Genomic DNA, 17,938 nt, shown 5'->3' with positions numbered 1-17,938 from the left:
TAACATATTACATAAAGAAGGAATCAGTGAGAATTTTTAAAAATAATAATGCAGTTATTCAGGCAACTGAGAGGGTATTTTTGAACCAGTGTGAGAGATGAGTTCTGCTTGTATCTTGCTGTATTTATGGACAGATAAAAACCAAACTGGGGAAGGGAAGCTTTTCTTTTTGTAGCAGTCTCACATGAATATTCAAGTTGCTAGCCTTCTTTCCCTTTGCCCTGGATCTGAAGTGTTTCTGTGCCATTAAACGTTGTGAGTGTTCATGCTGTAGGAAAACTAGTCAGCTTTTAATCCTGTTTCTCAAGGAATGATTGGTGGAGCATCAGCATTAATACACAAGTATAGCCTGAGCGGAAAATAATGGTTCATTTATGACAGCTTGTAGTAATGTGGGCAGTAACATGAAAAGCAATATAATCTCCAGTACATGGAATTTTTGAATGTAGTTTATCTCTTGTGCACTGCATTTCTTAGTCTCTGTGATTTCTCTTCTGTTGCAGTTAGATTCTTCTTGGCTTTTGTATAAATCCATTATAAATACTACATTTTTTCAAGTAATGGATGCAAACTAACAAGATTTCCTTGTCTAGGGGCTTCTGCTACAGTTATCAGTCCTTTTTTGTGACGAGGATTTGCACTGAATAGATTTACGTAGAGACAAAACTGTTTCCTTTAAAATTCTGAAAAAGTTCAAAGGGATTGCAAAGTGTAGGAAAATGCTATGTTAATTGGCAGCAGCTCAGTTCCTCCAGGGTAGGGAGAAAGAAATAACTGTTGGCAGTATTTTCCATTCACTGGAGAACTGTGAATTTCCTCGAATTGCTGGCAGCAGTTTATTCCTTCAGGGGAGGGGAATCGATGTTTATACCTGCAGCCAGGAAACCCAGCTGACTGTTGCTCCTCTGTGCTTCTGCCAAGTCGAGAAGTGGCACATTAATGTATTAGTTAAAAGATGGTTGCAGTTTTGTAAAGTTTGTGGAATGTTAGGGTAAAAAGACTTGCATCAAAATTTTGAGACAAGCTCCTGCTGTTGTGCTGTTGGAAGTGCGTATGGTCACACTGGCTCAACAGTGGCTTCCAAGAGAGAATGATTTCTGGAGCAGTAGTGAGTGCTGTTTGTCTTCTCAGATGTGGGAGAACTCGCTTTCTGCATATATTTGTTGTTGGCCTATTTCTCTATGTAGGAAGAAGTGGGGAATTGGTACTTCCATATTCTCAGACAATAGGGAATGGGAGAGGAGAAGTGAGTGTGGGTGGAAGAAATGCATTGGAGCACTAGGAGTTAGGTGAGCAAAAGAATGTCAGTTTGTGTTCAGAGTAAAGGAGCAGAAACAGCATGAGAAAGGGGAAGGAACAGATCGTAATAGTGGGAAAATACCAACAGCCCAAAACCCAAGGATGACATTCAGCGTAAGACCAAGGAAAGAAAGTGGAGCGAAGGATGGAGCAAAGTACTGAAACAACTATGCTTGGAAAAATCTCCGTTCTATAGAAAATAGCGTTGTTACAACTGTATTTCCTATATAATTCTGGTTTCTAAGTACTAACATTTTTCTAAGTTTGTATGTGAGGCATTGAGAATATTTTTGGATTTTTCTCATCAATGGCAACTTATTGGAAACTATATAACAAAATGATTCAGTTGTGAGTTCAAAGAGGGAAGCAGAGGAAGGAAAGGAAATGTTATTTTCACTCCATTAGCTGCAGGACCATTGAAGGTAGGAAGCTGAGAGTATTTGCTGAAATGAAGGTGCGTTTGAGTGTTATGCCTTAATACTGTCCTGAATGAACTGTGATCTGTTTGACTGTAAGCAAAGCCTATAGAGTTTACGTAAGAGCTTTAGCAGGCCTCTAGGGGAAGCAGATCTAAGTACTTCTAAAACAAATTCACTTTTATAGATGAAGGGAAATTCTTAACTGGGAGTGATACTGGGAGTTTTGGGTTAGGATCAGCTTACAGATTTGCTGCCTAAAGTTCTTGGCTCTTCGAAAAGGCACACAGATGTGAGCTTGCAAAAGTTAAGTGTTATTCTTTGTAAACGGAGCTGGAATCTCAGCTGGATCCCAATATATTTGGTTTGGCTTTTCTTCCTGTGTGAAGCAGTGTGCGCTGAGGAGAGGACATTTCTCAATCATCTTGAAGTGCGTGTTTCATTTTAAAGAAATGATCTCTGTGAAATAAATTGCAAAGAAATATTTACCTCAGTCTGCTTCAATAAGTTCTGTATTTCAAACATGAAGTGAACACAGAACTGGGACTAGTACTTTTCTTTTATATTCATCATAACGAACATGAGTTTTGATCTTGTGGTTCTTTGAATGCCTTACAGCATCTTGAAAATCTTCCCTCATCCGAGCAGTTATGGAAAACAGCAGCACAGCAACATACTTATAAGTTAGGAAAAGGAAACACGAAGTATGTGGACTGTCCGTGAGGATGGACAACATCAGGGTTTATTTGTCATGAAATAGCTTATTAGTGAGTGAATTTGATCTTGGGCAATATGTGTAAAAATGCCAAAACTTTGGACCATCACTTTGATATTATTCAGTACATACTGTGGCATCTTTATGAATATTTAATGTTTTTTTTTTCCTATGCAGTTTACTATGCCAGGAGTATATTCTGAAAAATAGGAATTTGAGCTTAGCTGAGGTATACTTTGAAAAGTTACTCCAAATGTCTTGTTCATCACTGACTTTCTAATCAAATAGGAACAAGTTGCAAATGGGAGGATTTATTTCCTCTCATTGCTAAGCCTTGTTATCTTGAGTTGAGCCTGTAGTTAGTTATTGGTGCTCTGCAGTCTAGAGGTGTGTGTGGAGGCACCAACGTCTCCCCCACGCGTTGTATTGCACACAGGTAGTTGGTAACCCACTAATTGCATTAAATGATATCTGAGGAGGAAGGGCCACCTTCCTCCATCTCGGCCCTCCCTCTTGGAGGGCAAGAGTGGGAATGAAAAAAAGAATCGCTCAGTTTTCTCATTAAAAGTGCTCAGCGTAGCACTGTGAATACGGATGGCGAAAATTAGCAAAGCAGGCATTGCACCTCAGTGTAAGGCAGGAGTGGTTTCTGATGCCTTAGTGCTGGCCATTCTTCCATGGGAGCAGATGCCTGGGGAGAAACATAAGAATAGGTCAAGTATAAAGTGATACTTCTTTGCAAAAAAGCTGTGTACCCCTCAAAAGGCTGAGTTTCAGGCTTGCTTACTGCATGCGATAAATGTGGCAAAACAAAGTAAAACTGTTTGTTAAACCTTATGTTGTCTTGTTTAACCTGCAGCTGTAAATCTTGGGTTTATGATCTCATTTTCAATAGTTCATACCAGTACGGCATGATTATAGTGGGGTGTCCTTGGACGCTGCGGTCCCAAAGCTGCAGCTCTGGGGCTCCTGCACCGACCAGGCTCCTGTGCTGCAGAGACTGTGGTCGTGGCTCTATCTTGTGGTCCGAAGTGGAGTTGCAGACCATGCACTTCGGCTTTCTGGGTTGACTAAGGTCTTGGGACCACTGACCGAAGAGTTCCTGACATCTAAAACTGTCTTCCTGCGAGCAGGTGCTGTTTTTTCCCTGCACCTACCCATGCACCGTTATGTGGTTTAAGCTTGTAAATATTTTGTTTCTGACTGTTTCAGGTGTAAAATGTCCATGGTGACTGCCCGCATGAAGTTCTGAATGCCTTATATTTTGTTGCAGTCTTTTAAGCACGTGGACTGTAGGTATTGTTTATTTTTTCAAATAAAGCATTTTTTGTTGATGGTTACATGAAAAGAGCTGGTGATCTTTAAACAGTGGGGATATGCAGTGGTAAAAAGCTTTCAAGATTTTATAAAAATACTTCGACCCGAATCTATCCCAGTTTGTGTGAAACTGTAGCTATATAAACATAACCACGCATAGTTATCTGCTAGCATTAGTATTCACCCCAAAGGTTCCAAATCAGGGCACCATAAAAAAAGAAAGAAAGAAGTTAGGCATTTTCCTGAAAAACTTACAGCTGAAGTATGAGACAGGAAAAGACAAAAATCCAGTAAGACCATATTACACAGTAATATTCCTATTACAAAAATGAGTACTATATAATCAATGCTGCAAGTACAGTGGGTGTATTCAACAAGAAAACATAACCATCAAATGGAGGATGAGGCGCAGGAACTGTTCCTATTCCGTCATGGCAGCACAGAGGCAAATTTTACAGGTAGAATTTGTTATTAGTCCCAGAGGCAGTACTCGTGCCTTTTAAAGACTCAGAATTAGTACTGGTTTTTGTTATTCTGACCTTCAACTTAAAAGCAAAAAATAAGACTGGTAGAAGCCATAGATATATAGACAGATATATTGTGCAAAACTTGACTAAACGTTTAAACGTTTTTGACATTTAACAATAGCTTCAGCTCAGTCAATAGTGAAGATATATATTCACATTTCATATCTCCTACAAGTTCTGTTCAGGATAATTGTTAAAATGGCAACTTCTGTTAAGCTTTAAAAACATTTAAGGAGATAAATGATGGAATGTCATTTGATAAAGCTCGCTCTTGTGTGGGACTCTGAAGTACCACCTGAGTCCAGAAGCTCACCCGAACAACTGCGTCTGTTATATTCTTGCTGCTTTTTGCTAGTATTGTTATCCTTGTTCAGGTTCAGTCACCTGCCTAGGCAAATATTTATATGGCTATAAGCGTAATGAATGATGTTTGTTAAATGACGAGTTAGTGACCTGTTGCTGAATTATTTTGATTTATAAAGCTAAGCATTCTTGCTTGATAGTTACAAAATCATGAACTGTGTGTCGCACGGATGTGTAGATCTTCATAATTGTATCCCAATGGCGTTATTAGAAACAGGGAACCCACCATATGTACGTGTTACATGTGCGCCCTGCCCGAGCAGGCACGTGTGCCTGTAGTGAAAACCTGACCTTGTTGGCAAATCTGAAACTTTTGAAAGCAGGTTAGTTTTTGCTACATGATTAGTACAACTCTTTTTGAATAGGGCTGTGAAGGGTTTGTTTTAATGCACATGAGATTGAACCGATTACATTTCAGAAGAAAGAATTTGAAATATCTGAGTGTGTACTTTGACAGTCTAATTTTGAGAAAACATTTTATGACCAAACGTTCCTTCACTGTGCCATTTTTATAGATACTGTCACCTTCTTGAGATAACTAATCAGTCCTCTACACTGTATGCAAACTGCTCTATACAGAGGCCCTGGTTTCTTTCCTCTGTTCCTTTCTTATAACTTCTGATATGATATTTGTCTGCTTCGCTGCTGCTGAACATTAGGCCAACTTATTTCCTATAGAGAAAAATTCTGCATTGTCTTCAGTTTGTTTTCACTTGTGTCCCCACCTTCGTGGGTTCGTGGTAGAGGAAGCTGGAGGTATTTGACATTGTGTAGGGACTTTATTTACAAAATTGCTATATTTGAATGGGGAAAATGTGATACAGGAAAGAATGTTCCCTTTTTTTTTCTTTTTTTTTTTTTTTGGTAACATTCAAAGCCTGAAATGAGTTTGTGGTGAATGATTAAGAGGTGGTTCTAACTTAGATCCCCTGTAGAAAACTTACATTATATTTACATCTTAAGAATTATTTTATTTTTTGTGTGGAAGCGTGGAGAAGGAAGAAAATTTATTTCACTGTGGAATTTACTACTTTTCCTTAGAGTAAAGCGTGAAATATGGGAGTGAACATGCTTGATTTGTAATTAACCTAAGGAGTTATGGTTGTCTTAACTGAGACTACCAAGAAGCCAGACCAATGAAGCACACCTGAGTTTTATAATTCAGTAGGTATTACATACAAAGAATCCCCCCGTGTTCGACAAGTAAGATGCATCTCATAACACAATGTGTGAGGAGATAATATAATGGGTAAGGGCAACCAAGCAGCAAATTTGTAATGACAATAACATTAATTCCTTAACTAGACTCGTCTCTGAACCGACTTCACCTTGATACTCATAGGAAATTCTGTGTCTCTCCAGAGTTGTTGCTGATCTGTTAACACGTGGGGTAAGACCGGTGAGTGTTGCACCGTGCTGTTTGTTGGTCCTTCAGCAAGTCAGTGGCTGTGGAGGTGATGCACAGGACTTTGAGAAAAACCATTTTGTGGGGCACTAGGCTTGTCAGAGTGATTACAAATGAAGGTGCTCTCGGGAAGTGATTTGGTGAGTCTGATAATTCTCGTGTCGGTCTGGGGGCTGTGGATGAGAGGCACACGGACTCAGGCAGTGCACTGGAAGCATTCGTGCCTCTTTCCTTTCTCCCTTCACACACAGAGTGTTTCTGTATTAAATGAAACTAAAAAGTGGTCTATGGCAGAATAAAATCCTTCTATGAAATATGTTTTAAGGCATGTAATGGAAATCCAGCATGACATCAGCTCTGCCTTTTTTGCTGAACTTGCTTTCTCACCTGGCCGTCATTAGACGTGTGTGGATGCTGCCCTCGTCAGCCTTTCCCAGGCACAGAACTATCATTTCTCTATTTACCATGTAATTTGTTCTTATGTTAAAACTCCTACTTCTCAAAGTAGTAGAATTAAATCTGTGTGCTGTTCTTCCTAGCAGATAGTGGAAGAAGCAATGTCCACTTCAAATCACTTGTAGCCAGCTGGTGAGTAAAGTAATTTCATATACAGAAGGTGAATACTGTTTTTTTGGGTGCAGAAGGAGGAAGGCTTTACTGTTTCTCACTTTCTCAGTGATTTCTTATTTTAGTCAAGTGATACTCCCCTACCTGTCAAGCAAAAAGAAGCCAGCTGCCATTGTCCTGCTTTTGATAGCAGCTGTAATAAAGGCTCTGCAGTTGGAGCATGAGGTGTGGGATGCGATGATGAATAAAGCAGAACAGAGCGTGTCTCACTCTCTCTTTGTTGCATTGCTCACATTCATGTATGCAGAAGTTTGATTTGGTTTCTATCATGAGTTAGAAACATAAAGATTTCCAGAAAAAAACGGCAGACAAGCTGAGCAAAAACCCACATCATTTTAACACGCTTGTGCTTCAGACTAGAGCTGCGCTCTCAAGTTCTTACCCTGTTATCACTCATTTTTCTTCCAGCTAGCGTGAGGCTAATTTGTATTTGGCTGCAAATCAGGGAGAGACACGCCACTGATAAAGCAACAGAACAGGGAGAAGGTACCAGTTTGACGCTGGAAGGATTAGTTACAGCCCTTCTCCTGTTTCTTGGTTGGTTTGGTCGGGGAATGACAGTAGATGGCACTGTTTGTTTGCAAAGCAAGTCCGGGTTTTTTTTCTCCTCCCCCCCCTTCCCTTTTTTTCCCCCTGTTTCTTTTTTTCCTTTTTTTGCTTTGGTAGTAACTGAAATTACTGTTTCATGAATAAAATATTTCTGGTGGGATTTGCATTTCTATATTGGCTGAAGATACTGTGTTGAATGTTTTATTAACCAGCCCAGTGCAACTGTCAGCCTATTAAAGAGATCCAATGGACCCTGTTTAGCTAAATAAACTCAATAAATCCAATTCGTCAAATTGTGTTCCTGGCTGTTTATTTTGCATTCTTTTGATGTACAGTTTATTTTAAGTTAAAGCCACATAGTTTTAAAAATTAATGTGAAAATAGAATTTAGTGTTTGAAACACGAGGAGACTAATTGCCATGGTCAAAAATAGCTTTCCTTTATGGTGAAGCCGCTGTTTGGTAAATGGTGAAGTTTTTATTGGTGACTGATTAACTGTCCCATGTCAAAAATTAGTTTGGCAAATGGATGGTTAATGGCTTTTTTTTTGCCTGCTTGCTGGGTTCTGTTGCTTTCATGAAATCCAACTTGAAATGTAAGCACTGCTGTTGAAAGTAGCTATTTCTACCCAACTTCAAGAGGTTTGTGCTTCATCTTGATATTTTCCTCCATCAGAATTCAAGGGGAAAATTTTATATGATTGTTACATATGAAATGCTTGTTGAAATTCCGATTGCATCATAGGCAAAAATTAGAGCAGAAAAAACCTCTTTGCGTAACTGAATGTATTGTATGTCTGGTTGTCATACAGCTGTCAAACATTACAAATAGTAGCATTCATTATGTTCTGCTAGTACAAATAATATTACCTTGGGTTTTGCTGAAAACCTTTGCCATAGAATAGTGGGAGACAGGCCATAAATTTATGGTAATGTTATTGGCATAGTAAAAATTATTCTGTGCCAGTTAAAAATTCCTGTAAATGCAAATACATCCTAGATTTGTTAGTAAGTGAAATGAAGAAACATCGATGGATGTGTTCTCTCTTTATTTCTCATGCTTTCCATAGTGCTGCTTTAGTGATGTTATGTGTTAACTTTTGTGTGTTTTATGAGAAATGGAAGTTGCCAAGTATCATGTTTTGCATAGTTTTATTTTTATAATCTTGGCTTATCCACAAGTGGAATACTGAAATTTAGTGCAATAGAAATGCAGTTCACTTAAATTCCGGTTTTGGGTTTTCTCTCAAGGAATCTACTATAACGGATTAAAAAGTCTTTGTGAAGAGCTAATGTGTTAGTATGAATTTAATAGTGTCACAGATTCTTAATGAAAATCAATCAGTTCATTCCATCTTTTTTCTTACACATTACAGTTGAATTTAACTGAATCTTTTTTGCCACATCTCCCCCAAACTCTAACTCAAGAACAAAGTAGATGTTCATAAAATGTTGGTACTGTTTCCTTCTGTAGGTATACTTTCATTTGTCCTGAAAAATATTTAATTTCTTTAATATTTACAAGTTGCAAATATTTTAAAATGCTGTTTAATAACTAAACTGCCCGTTTTCTCTCTGATAAAACCTTCCCATTTTATGCTGTAAGCTGGTTCTTTTTAACATACCAGCAGTAAGCAGAGGAGGAATTTATGGTTCTTTAAAACTGGCTAGTACAGGTGAAAGGAGATGGACTTTTTTACAGCAGTGCAGGTATCTTGTTTCTGGCTTAAGACCTAGTGAGGAAGAAATATAAAGCAAAGAAATGCAGCTGGAGTTGTATGAGAATGATTCCCCCCTCACCCCTTTGTAACGTTCTTTACTGTGTGAAGCCTATGGAAAAAGTATTAATATCTCCATTCTTTTGTTTGGTAACTTTTCATTTGTATTCTGCAGTCATTTAGTATTCAGTCCCAAGTATATTGAGCTTCCCTCAAAGCTGCTGTACAAACCACAACAAAAAGTCGTTTTTGGCCACAAAGTCTCTTTAAACTTGCTGTTGTGACTCAGCTGGGGAGGAAATCCCTGCAAAGGCTGGAGGATCTGTAAGTTGTACTTTTGACAATTTAATGCTTGTATACATTTATAATAAGTGGATCAAATGCAGCACCTCCCTTAGTTTTTATTTGCTTTTTATAAACTGCCTTTGGGGTGCCAGTGCTAGGAGAATAAGCCTTTTCCAATATTTAATAAATACTGCAGAGGGTTCCCTCCTAAAAGAGCTGATCAATGACAATTGGAGTAGAAATATAAAGAACAGATAGTAAAAAGGAATATAGCAGGTGGCTTCTGGAGTCAGCAGTAGAACAGAGTAATTTCTCCTACTATAGTAACGTGTAACAAGTTCTAATGGGTTTAATGAAAAGAAATATTTTTGCTAGCTAAGTGTTTCGTGCCTGGTGTATAAGGAGAAAGTGGGGAGTGTGTGTGTGGGCTCTGCATGTTTCCCATTGATTGGCATTTGTGCTCACTTTCTGAACCCCCACAACTTTCCAACATGCCCTTAGTTTGTTTGGGTATTTTTTTATTTTCAGAGAAGTTAAGACTAGAATGAATAAGGGTAGTGTTTGCCAGCTTGCCCTCCTGGTCAGCATGGAAACGTGTTAGGTGGGCTTTTGGAAAACACTGAATTGCAATTGCAGATGTTGTACATGTTCACTAAAGACTTCGCGTGTGAATTCTGGCAAAAAAAAGGGTCGTATTGTGTTTGGTGGGTCTTGGCTTGGAACTTAGAAGATGCTCCTGCATTACGAAGATAGCACCTTCCTTTCCACTGATTCATGAGGAGAAGACCTTGAGCCCTTGTTCAACTGAACTGTAACCTTTGCTGGGCTGTATCACCAACCAGGAAAAAGTGTTATCTAATATTTTATTTAAGAGAGAATAATGATGTTAATATCAAAACAAATTCTCATATTTCAAAACATGAAAAGTAACTTTCCATAATGATGGTTGCTATTTTGGGACATGTAACTGCAAATATTTTGATACAGGAATCCCTATTTCCAGAGAGCCAAGTGATAGTGAGTATCATCTAAAGAGAACTACACAAGGAACTGAGTTGTTTTGTTGATGTGTATCTTGTGATTATTTTTTAAATTTGTTTAAGAAATGTAGGTTAATTTCACTTACAGCAGCTGTGTCTGAAACTACAGGTTTTCATTTGTTATACTTTCTAGCATCCTTAAAAAAAGACTGAGAATTATTTACCTAGGATTAATATGGTTGGGAGTAAAACTAAAAATACTAAGACAGGGTCTTAACTATAGTTCTAGGATTTTATTTTAATCAAAAAAATTATGTGTAGTGACTGTGTTTTTGTGTTGTTTTGTAATCCAATGTTATTAATACCTCTAAGTGACCAAGTGATTTCCTCTTCTTTCTGCCCAGTCTTCAGGAGAAATCAGATTCTGTGGTTCAGCTGTGTAAGCTTCCCACAAAGTTAGTTCAGTCAACTAAATCAAGGTAAAAAGTTACAGAAAGGTCAGGATTAAGTTAGGGGTTGCTAACCTGAATTGCTTTCCCAGCCTTTTTAAGCCCTTAGTGCTCCTTTTGTCTTTTTCTCACTTTCTGACATGTTCTCCTCCTGTTAGATCTTTATTTCAGTTGAAGGCACCTGGGCTGCATCTTTCTTCCGACCCATACTTGGAGTCCGTTTCAAATGTGTTACTAAGGTCCCTTTTTCCAGTCATGAGCCACATGTCCAGCACTCAGCGATGCAGATCGGTGGCTCAGCACTTGTGTCCTGTAGAGATCTTGGTTTAAAATGCGGGAATTTTGGAATGAGCATAAGGAAAATTTGCTCCTCTCCCTCCCCATTTTCACTTTTCTTTTTCTGCTTCTCTTTCTGGGACAAACTTGAAAAGTTTTCGCTTCTGTCGAGTGGGACTTGCTGAAGAAAACAAAGCCTCATCCAGCAGGGAGAGGCTGTCAACAAACAGTCCATTCTATATTTCCCACCTGCCTTTAAACTCTTCCGTACTGCTGGCTGTAATTTGGCCTGGGTTTGACTTGGGCAGGAGTGGTTGAACTAGTCTGTACAATGGAGTTTATCCTTGCACTCAGATAATAACGTGGTGTGGGTGTGTTTAGTTTGGGGTGGGGTTTTTTCCTTTATATTTTGTTCATTTTTTTCCCCATAGAACAAGCTATAGCAATCTGGCTGGAATGACTCACTGAGGAGGTGTTTGGCTGTGCGGTGGTGGCAGGGATGAAATTGTTGAAATAAGGCTGTGTTGCCCTCTGTTATATTTTGTGGGGTAGTACCTAGAAAGAACCGAGAACAGGTTGTCCTCCTGACATTACAAAGGTGGACTTTTGATAGTAGCAATGCTCTTGAGGGAATTGAATCAAGAACCTCTTATAGGAAGTAGAAACAAATGTATTGCTTTGCTTAACTTCAGAGTCCTATTCAAAGTTTCTTGTGCCTTATACTTCAACTTTTATCCAGGCTTAGTATATTTTAGATCAGAAGAAGATATATTTTTTTTGTTTGGTTGGTTGGTTTTTGTTTTTTTGGGTGATTTTTTAACACTAGACAAAGCCCTTTCCCCTGCCCAAAACACTTAAAGTAGAATTCACATTCTCCAAGAATTATAGTCTGTCTCTAAACTTCACTGTTGGACACATCACTTCAAAAAATAGCCATATGAAGAAAAATATGTGATGCCCTTATTGACAGAGAAAAGCCAGTAAATCCAATTTGATTCAGGAAGCTGAGAAATATTTTAATAACTTTTTGACGTTTTCCTGTAGTCCTTATTTACCTTATCAATAGTTATGGTGACATATGATTGTCAACTTTTTATATTAAACCAAACTAATAAATTAAACATGTTGTGTTTATACCTGATGAAAGCTGACGTTTTGGAAAGGTGTTAAAATATACTGACAGGTCTTGTTCATAAACTCCTTTGGTATAAATATGTAGATGACATCTTTAGATATTGTTTGTACATAGGCTGATAGGCAGGAAACGTTGACAACGTAACAAATGCAAATGTCAACCCCACAATTTAACCTTTCTGTGTAGGAAAAGATGTTAGTTTTAAGTTACATGTATCTTTTAACTTTATTTTCAAAGTTTTTTTTGAGCCTGTTATCATTGCTGTTTCATGTGCCACTGAAAGTAACGCTGCAATAAAAAAGATTTGCACTTAAGAGCTTTTCTCTGTGGTGTTCCTACTTAAATGACTACAGCTGAGAGGGTGTTTTTTCTTCTAATTCTTTTCGTTTTTCATGTTCGCCTAGTACCTTCTGAATCTCTCTGCATTATCACCTGTTCATTCCTGACTTGCCAATGATTCAAGGTTTGTAAGTGTGACTCAAGGGCAGTAAACCAGTAAAACTGTTTTAAAATGTTAGAACAGTTTATTGTGACAACAGACGTGGCCTTGGCTGTAACCCGTATCAGGGTTGCTTCGTATGCAGAATATATCTGACTTGACCCTGGTCTCCTATGTGGTGACGTAAATGCACTATCTGCCTGACTTTTTTTTCTGCATCCTCTGCAAGCTGGGGTTAACATCACATCTTGTGAAAGTTGTGCCCAATTTTGAGTGGTCAGGGCCCTGAGGGCACCAACAGCCCTTAATGGCCCTGAACAGCCTCCCCCACCCACCTAGGGCCCCATTTCAGGTCCCTGCTCCAGGAACGCCCTGGGATGTTGCTCCCCAACTGCCCATGGCCCTGCCTGGCCGTGACGCTTGCTGAGCTGGGCCCTGATCAAACGCTGGCCTGAAGCTGGGACCTGTGCAGCTCTGCCAGGTGTCCCAAGGGACCTCTAAGTTCCCTGTCCTTGGTCTTTCTGTCTTTTAAAACTACTCGATCTACACTGCTCAAGTAATGCTTTTCCATCGCACACCTAAGCACGTCTGCCTGTGGTCTGGTGTCTGGGTGAGCAATGCAGGGTCCTTGATGCATCAGCATGGTGGACTTCTGGTGGGATTTCACAGTGCTGGCTCAGAGCATGTGTTGAAATATTGAGTGTCTTGCACTGCTTTCAGAATGGAAATTCCCATTTTGATCCCGGTAGCTGTGAGTAGAGTTCCTACTGAAGCCTGTAGCCTGTCTGGATTCTGTCTCTCAATTTCCCATTTTAGTCTTGAGCAGGACTTTGAGAAGAAAATGTTGCTGTGCTTTCACACTGTCCTCTTTCTGACCCCCAGGCTTTTCACTCTGTCTTTTGGTGACTGATTTCCCAACTAAGATGAACTTTTCCATCGTGTTCTTGCTGCTGCTTCGTGCAGGTCTTCCTTTATCACAACTGAAAGTGCACTGCTGGACTGGAAATGTGTTGGTAGATATTTCATGACGTTTCACACAACTCTCAGGTTGGAATCTCCAAGGATGAGGGGGTGGTGTGAATCTTGATTCTATAATAGCTGAGGGTATATCTGTGAATCTCATCATAGAGCATCTACCTTTTCCTCACACCTCATCGAATGTGCTGTACTCTGTGTCAGGTAGAGAGGTTAAGCAGAAGTTTGGGAAGGGAAGGCTGGTATAAATTGGTTTGTGATGCTGTTCTGTTGGGAGTTAAGGCTGTAACTGTTGTGGCAGGAATTATGATTTGCTGAATTATAGTGGTCGCTACCAGTTTTGTTGTTTTTCCCTTGTAAATGAGCTAAAGTCACAATTGGGGCTCTGTTATAAATAAAAACAAAATGTACCAATGGTTTTGGTGTTCTCAAAGTGCCTACAGAGGTAGTTAATGAAAGTCAAAGTAATGGAAGGTTGGTACAGGCATGTAAAATTTAATAGCTTTGGAAAGCTTAAGATGTATTAAAAATAACCCTTTTCCAGAATAATTAACTACTTTAAATTGGTATTGAATCAATCAGCCTATTAGCACAGTCCTGTTTTGTGTTGTGGAAACTTTGGTAGCACATTAATGAACACCAACTTTTTGAGCAGAGATATTTCTGCAGTTAGACTGACTTATATATTATGTATTACTTAAAGGTAGCTCTCAAGAGCATTTTTGAGCTGTATATTGTTTTCTTTTTGTTAGCTAGAAGGACAGATTTGGGATGTACATCTGTGATACTGCATAATTGACAGAAAACCCTCTGGTATTTGACTGTCCAAAGAACATGAAAGGTTTACTTTACTTTGCAACATCATATTCTGTCAGATGTTTGCATTGACTTTCTGAAACAGTTGGAGAAAATTGATAAGACTTAATGTAAATGAAACTGTTACATTTGATACTTACCTCATGTTACCTCCCTGTGATACCAAGCGGTTCCCAGTCGCGCAGTAAGCGTGTTTTGCATGGTTCTTATTCCAAATCTTTCCCTGGGGAAATCACTGGAAGTTGTGGGACAAAGCTCTTTCATGTGCTGTTTCACCACCGTTGACTTCGCTTCCTGAGTTATCTAAGTAGGTGGCTTCATATAATCCACGTCCTTTATACTGGCTATAAATTGCTGTCTTGTATCTGTAGAACTGACCATTTTTTTCTAAAAAAACCCCAAATATACCTTTCATTTCTAAAGCATTATTTGAGAACATAGATTTGAGATTACAAATAACCCTGGCAGGGCCTGGGCAGCATAGAGAAGTTGCTGTTAATTAGCATTCTGGTTCTTCAGCTTTATTTATCGGCTTTTCTGTTGAGTGTTAATACCAGCTCTCTTTTTCTTCCCCTAGGTTTTTGTTGTTGTTGTTGTGCTTAACAGAATGTTTGTTTAAGTAGATATAAGTGCAGTGAATTTCCTGAAAGTTACTCATCGGGGAAATTGAAATTTTAAAATATCATTAGGAATGCAAACAATAAATTCTTTCATTTGCTGTAGGCGTCTTTAGGTTGGAATGACTAGAAAAGGTTCTGGTTAATTAGAAGTAATTTGTTAGAAACCTGAATCCTTTTTTTTATTTCCTAGATTAAAACTCCGTTCCCAGCTGGATGCTTATAAGTGCAGGAAATGTAATTGTGAGATGATTAATTGCAAAAAGATGGATAATTGGAGTTCATATGATATGTCAAATATGGCTCAACTGAAAGGTTTTCTGCATGTTGAAAGAGATTGGCTGAAGTCTAGATTGCAGAATATTGAGCAAGGAGTGTTTTTAGAGATTAATAATCACAGATTGCTGCAAAAGGACTGGGCAGAGCTTGGCTGTGAAGAGCTAACCCCTCCCAACCCTTTCCTATTACTTCGGGTTTTAATTAGCATGGTTTTGTCCTTTTCCCTTTATTGCTGTTATGTGAATTGGAGATTAGGAAGCACAGTAAACATCATACATCGAACACCAGTGCTTAGAGACAAAGATATCTCCTCCTCTCCACTAGGAAAGGCTCAGCCTACTGTAGGAAAACAGCACAACAGTCCTCATGGACTTGTGAATTTGAGTATCTCGTATTATTCCCTCCGCAGTGTCTTGCCGCACAATCTGCATGTTTGTTGCTATATTTTTTTAAAATGTTTTTGAAATTTACTTTGAGTCCCTTTTTACATTTTTTTTTTTAACGGCACAGTAATAATGATTTAAAAGGTGATATATATACAGCATAAACTGCGTCAGTGGCATTTTGCTTTCATTGTCCCTCATAGATACTTAGCAAAACAGTGCCTGGTGTTTTAAATTACTTCTGCTTTACTTTAAAATGGGAACTTGTGTTTGAATAGCCTATTGTTCTGTTAGCTACTACAATGCACTTCAAACCACACAGTGTTATTATATTCACTGTATTTTGGGATCGTATAAAATATTTGTTTCCCCCGCTGCCCCCAACCTATAAACTTCCTATCTCGATAAGGAGTTTCTAACCCTTGGAAATACTGCTTTACAAATTCAGCTAATGACCCAAATACAGCTTGTTTATTGTGTATGAGTTGTATTAAAATAACGTGCTGTATGTGTATTGTCATTAATGATATGCTCATTTTGATAATGGAGCTGCAGTCTCTTAGTATGTAGTCCTTGGGGAGATGCTGCATTTTTTTAACTAAGTATTGTTCTGGCTCCTTTCCTTGATTGGCCCAGAAATAGCAATCAGCTGGGGAGCAGGATGACATGCCTCTTAGCGATCCCTTTTATCTTTGAGATGAGTATCAACATTGTATGCTTCCTAATGGAAGTGTAATTTAATGAAATCTATTGGGTAAACATACTTCAGATGTTCAAAGGAGGTGACAAAATTTTTGCTGGCAGCCAGGACCTGGCTGGTTTCCAGCTTGCCTTTAGCTGCTATGCATATAGCATTGAGAGAGGCACTTAAAATAGGAACACAAAGTATTGTTTCTATTGTGGTTTGGGTTGTGGATTTTTTTTCCCCCTCTGTTTTATTTTCCTAAATTTTATTTTTATGGTATTTGTACTAGTGCCGTCTGACTTCTAGGCTTTCTTGGTAGAATACTGCATGAGGTCAGGTTTCTTCTCTTTCCCTAAAATGCAGATAACGGTGTTAAACTCAGGGGAGATCACTGGCACAGAACATGCTGCGTGTTGGGGAAAGAGGGTGTTGGGGGGCAAGTCATCGAGACTGCTGGTAGTCCGTAGCTCCGTGAAAAAGTAAGTTTCTATATAGACTGGAAGAATTTTTAAAACTCCTGGTTTAAAGATTGTGGCAGAGCACTTTTGTTTTATCAATAATAATTGCTGACGCAGAACTGTGCTTTATGAGGTTTTATAACAGATGGCTGGGAGTGGAAGGAAAGCGGCTCAGACTTCTACCTCCTCGGCTAGAAACAAGGTTGCTAAAAGGAGACAGTTGTCCCTCTTACCCGTGCTCATTATAGAGCATCGTTCCCCCCCTTATGCTTTGTGGTAGCAAACTTGGCAGAAAGTCTGGAAGATTAAATCAGCAATGTTGTCCCTTTAAGTGGATGTTTAACTGGACAGCTGATGGATCTTATTGCTGAGATCCTAATGGTTTGGTCAACTGTAGGAAAGTGTTTGAGAGGAATTACACTGGCATTCAGATTTGAATATAGTCAACGTGTCTTTGAAACATGGGTTTTTCTTCTCTACATGTGCAGTCTGGGTTGGGTAATTTCCCTTCCAAGACTTCCACAGTGAGCGGAACTGGGGGATGAAGAATGTGCCCAGAAAAAGAAAAGCGTATCATCTGCCTTTTGCTGTTCCTTCAGGTATTGGTGGCTACATCGCAGCTTTTCGTTCTCGCCCACTTTATTCCCTGCTTGATCCTGGAAAGAAGTCTCATTCCCAAGCTTATGTTGTCACTCTCCTAGGAATGTGTGACATGATGTATTTGATCATTGTGGTTTTACTGTGCTAACAAATGGGTTCTTTGGACTGGGGGGAGTCACAGTCTGCCAACAGGGAGCTTGGTCCAAATGTTCCAACTTTGGGTACAAAGGCAAGGGTTAAACCACTGACGCTTTTTGTACTGTTGTTAAGCTTGTGTTCCATGTGAGGAGGACAGTAACTGAGGATCAAAATGAAATACGATGTAAAATGGAGTAAACATGTTGCTTTTTTACAAATAATGGAATGGAATGTTAAAGATTGAGGAAGAAAATTCCGCATATGTCAACTTGCGATTTTTATAACTCTAGACACAAAATAAATTGTAATTGTATTGAACTGCTTTCATTCAAAGTGTCTTTGATTCCTCAGCCAAACTGCTTATTACTTTAATGCTTGCTATATTTTGTGAGCTTTCTAGTGATGCCTAAAGTTTGTGCAAGACCCAGGTATATACTACTTTATGTGTGTGTGGATGCACGTACAATGTTGTGCTGTATATGGCATAC

The 17,938-nt window shown here is 38.9% G+C and overlaps 1 protein-coding gene across 5 annotated transcripts in view; it reads left to right on the top strand.

The window, feature by feature from the left end:
• The window catches only part of VTI1A (vesicle transport through interaction with t-SNAREs 1A), a 264,965-nt gene that overhangs the window by 11,867 nt on the left and 235,160 nt on the right, over positions 1–17,938 (top strand). Inside the window, exon 4 of one of the 5 annotated variants that reach the window (XM_021291267.2) lies at positions 3,326–3,636. The exons of the other annotated variants lie outside the window; for them this stretch is intronic. Coding sequence (XP_021146942.1) covers positions 3,326–3,610 — 285 coding nt within the window. The 3' untranslated portion in view covers positions 3,611–3,636. Of the gene's footprint in view, positions 1–3,325; positions 3,637–17,938 lie in introns of those variants that run through there. 5 annotated transcript variants of the gene reach the window in all.

The sequence above is a fragment of the Columba livia genome, chromosome 6 (assembly GCF_036013475.1).
Source record: "Columba livia isolate bColLiv1 breed racing homer chromosome 6, bColLiv1.pat.W.v2, whole genome shotgun sequence".
NCBI classification, from domain to species: Eukaryota; Metazoa; Chordata; class Aves; order Columbiformes; family Columbidae; genus Columba; species Columba livia.
Note: the sequence above shows the minus strand (reverse complement) of the source record. Positions and strands in the feature narration are given on the sequence as shown.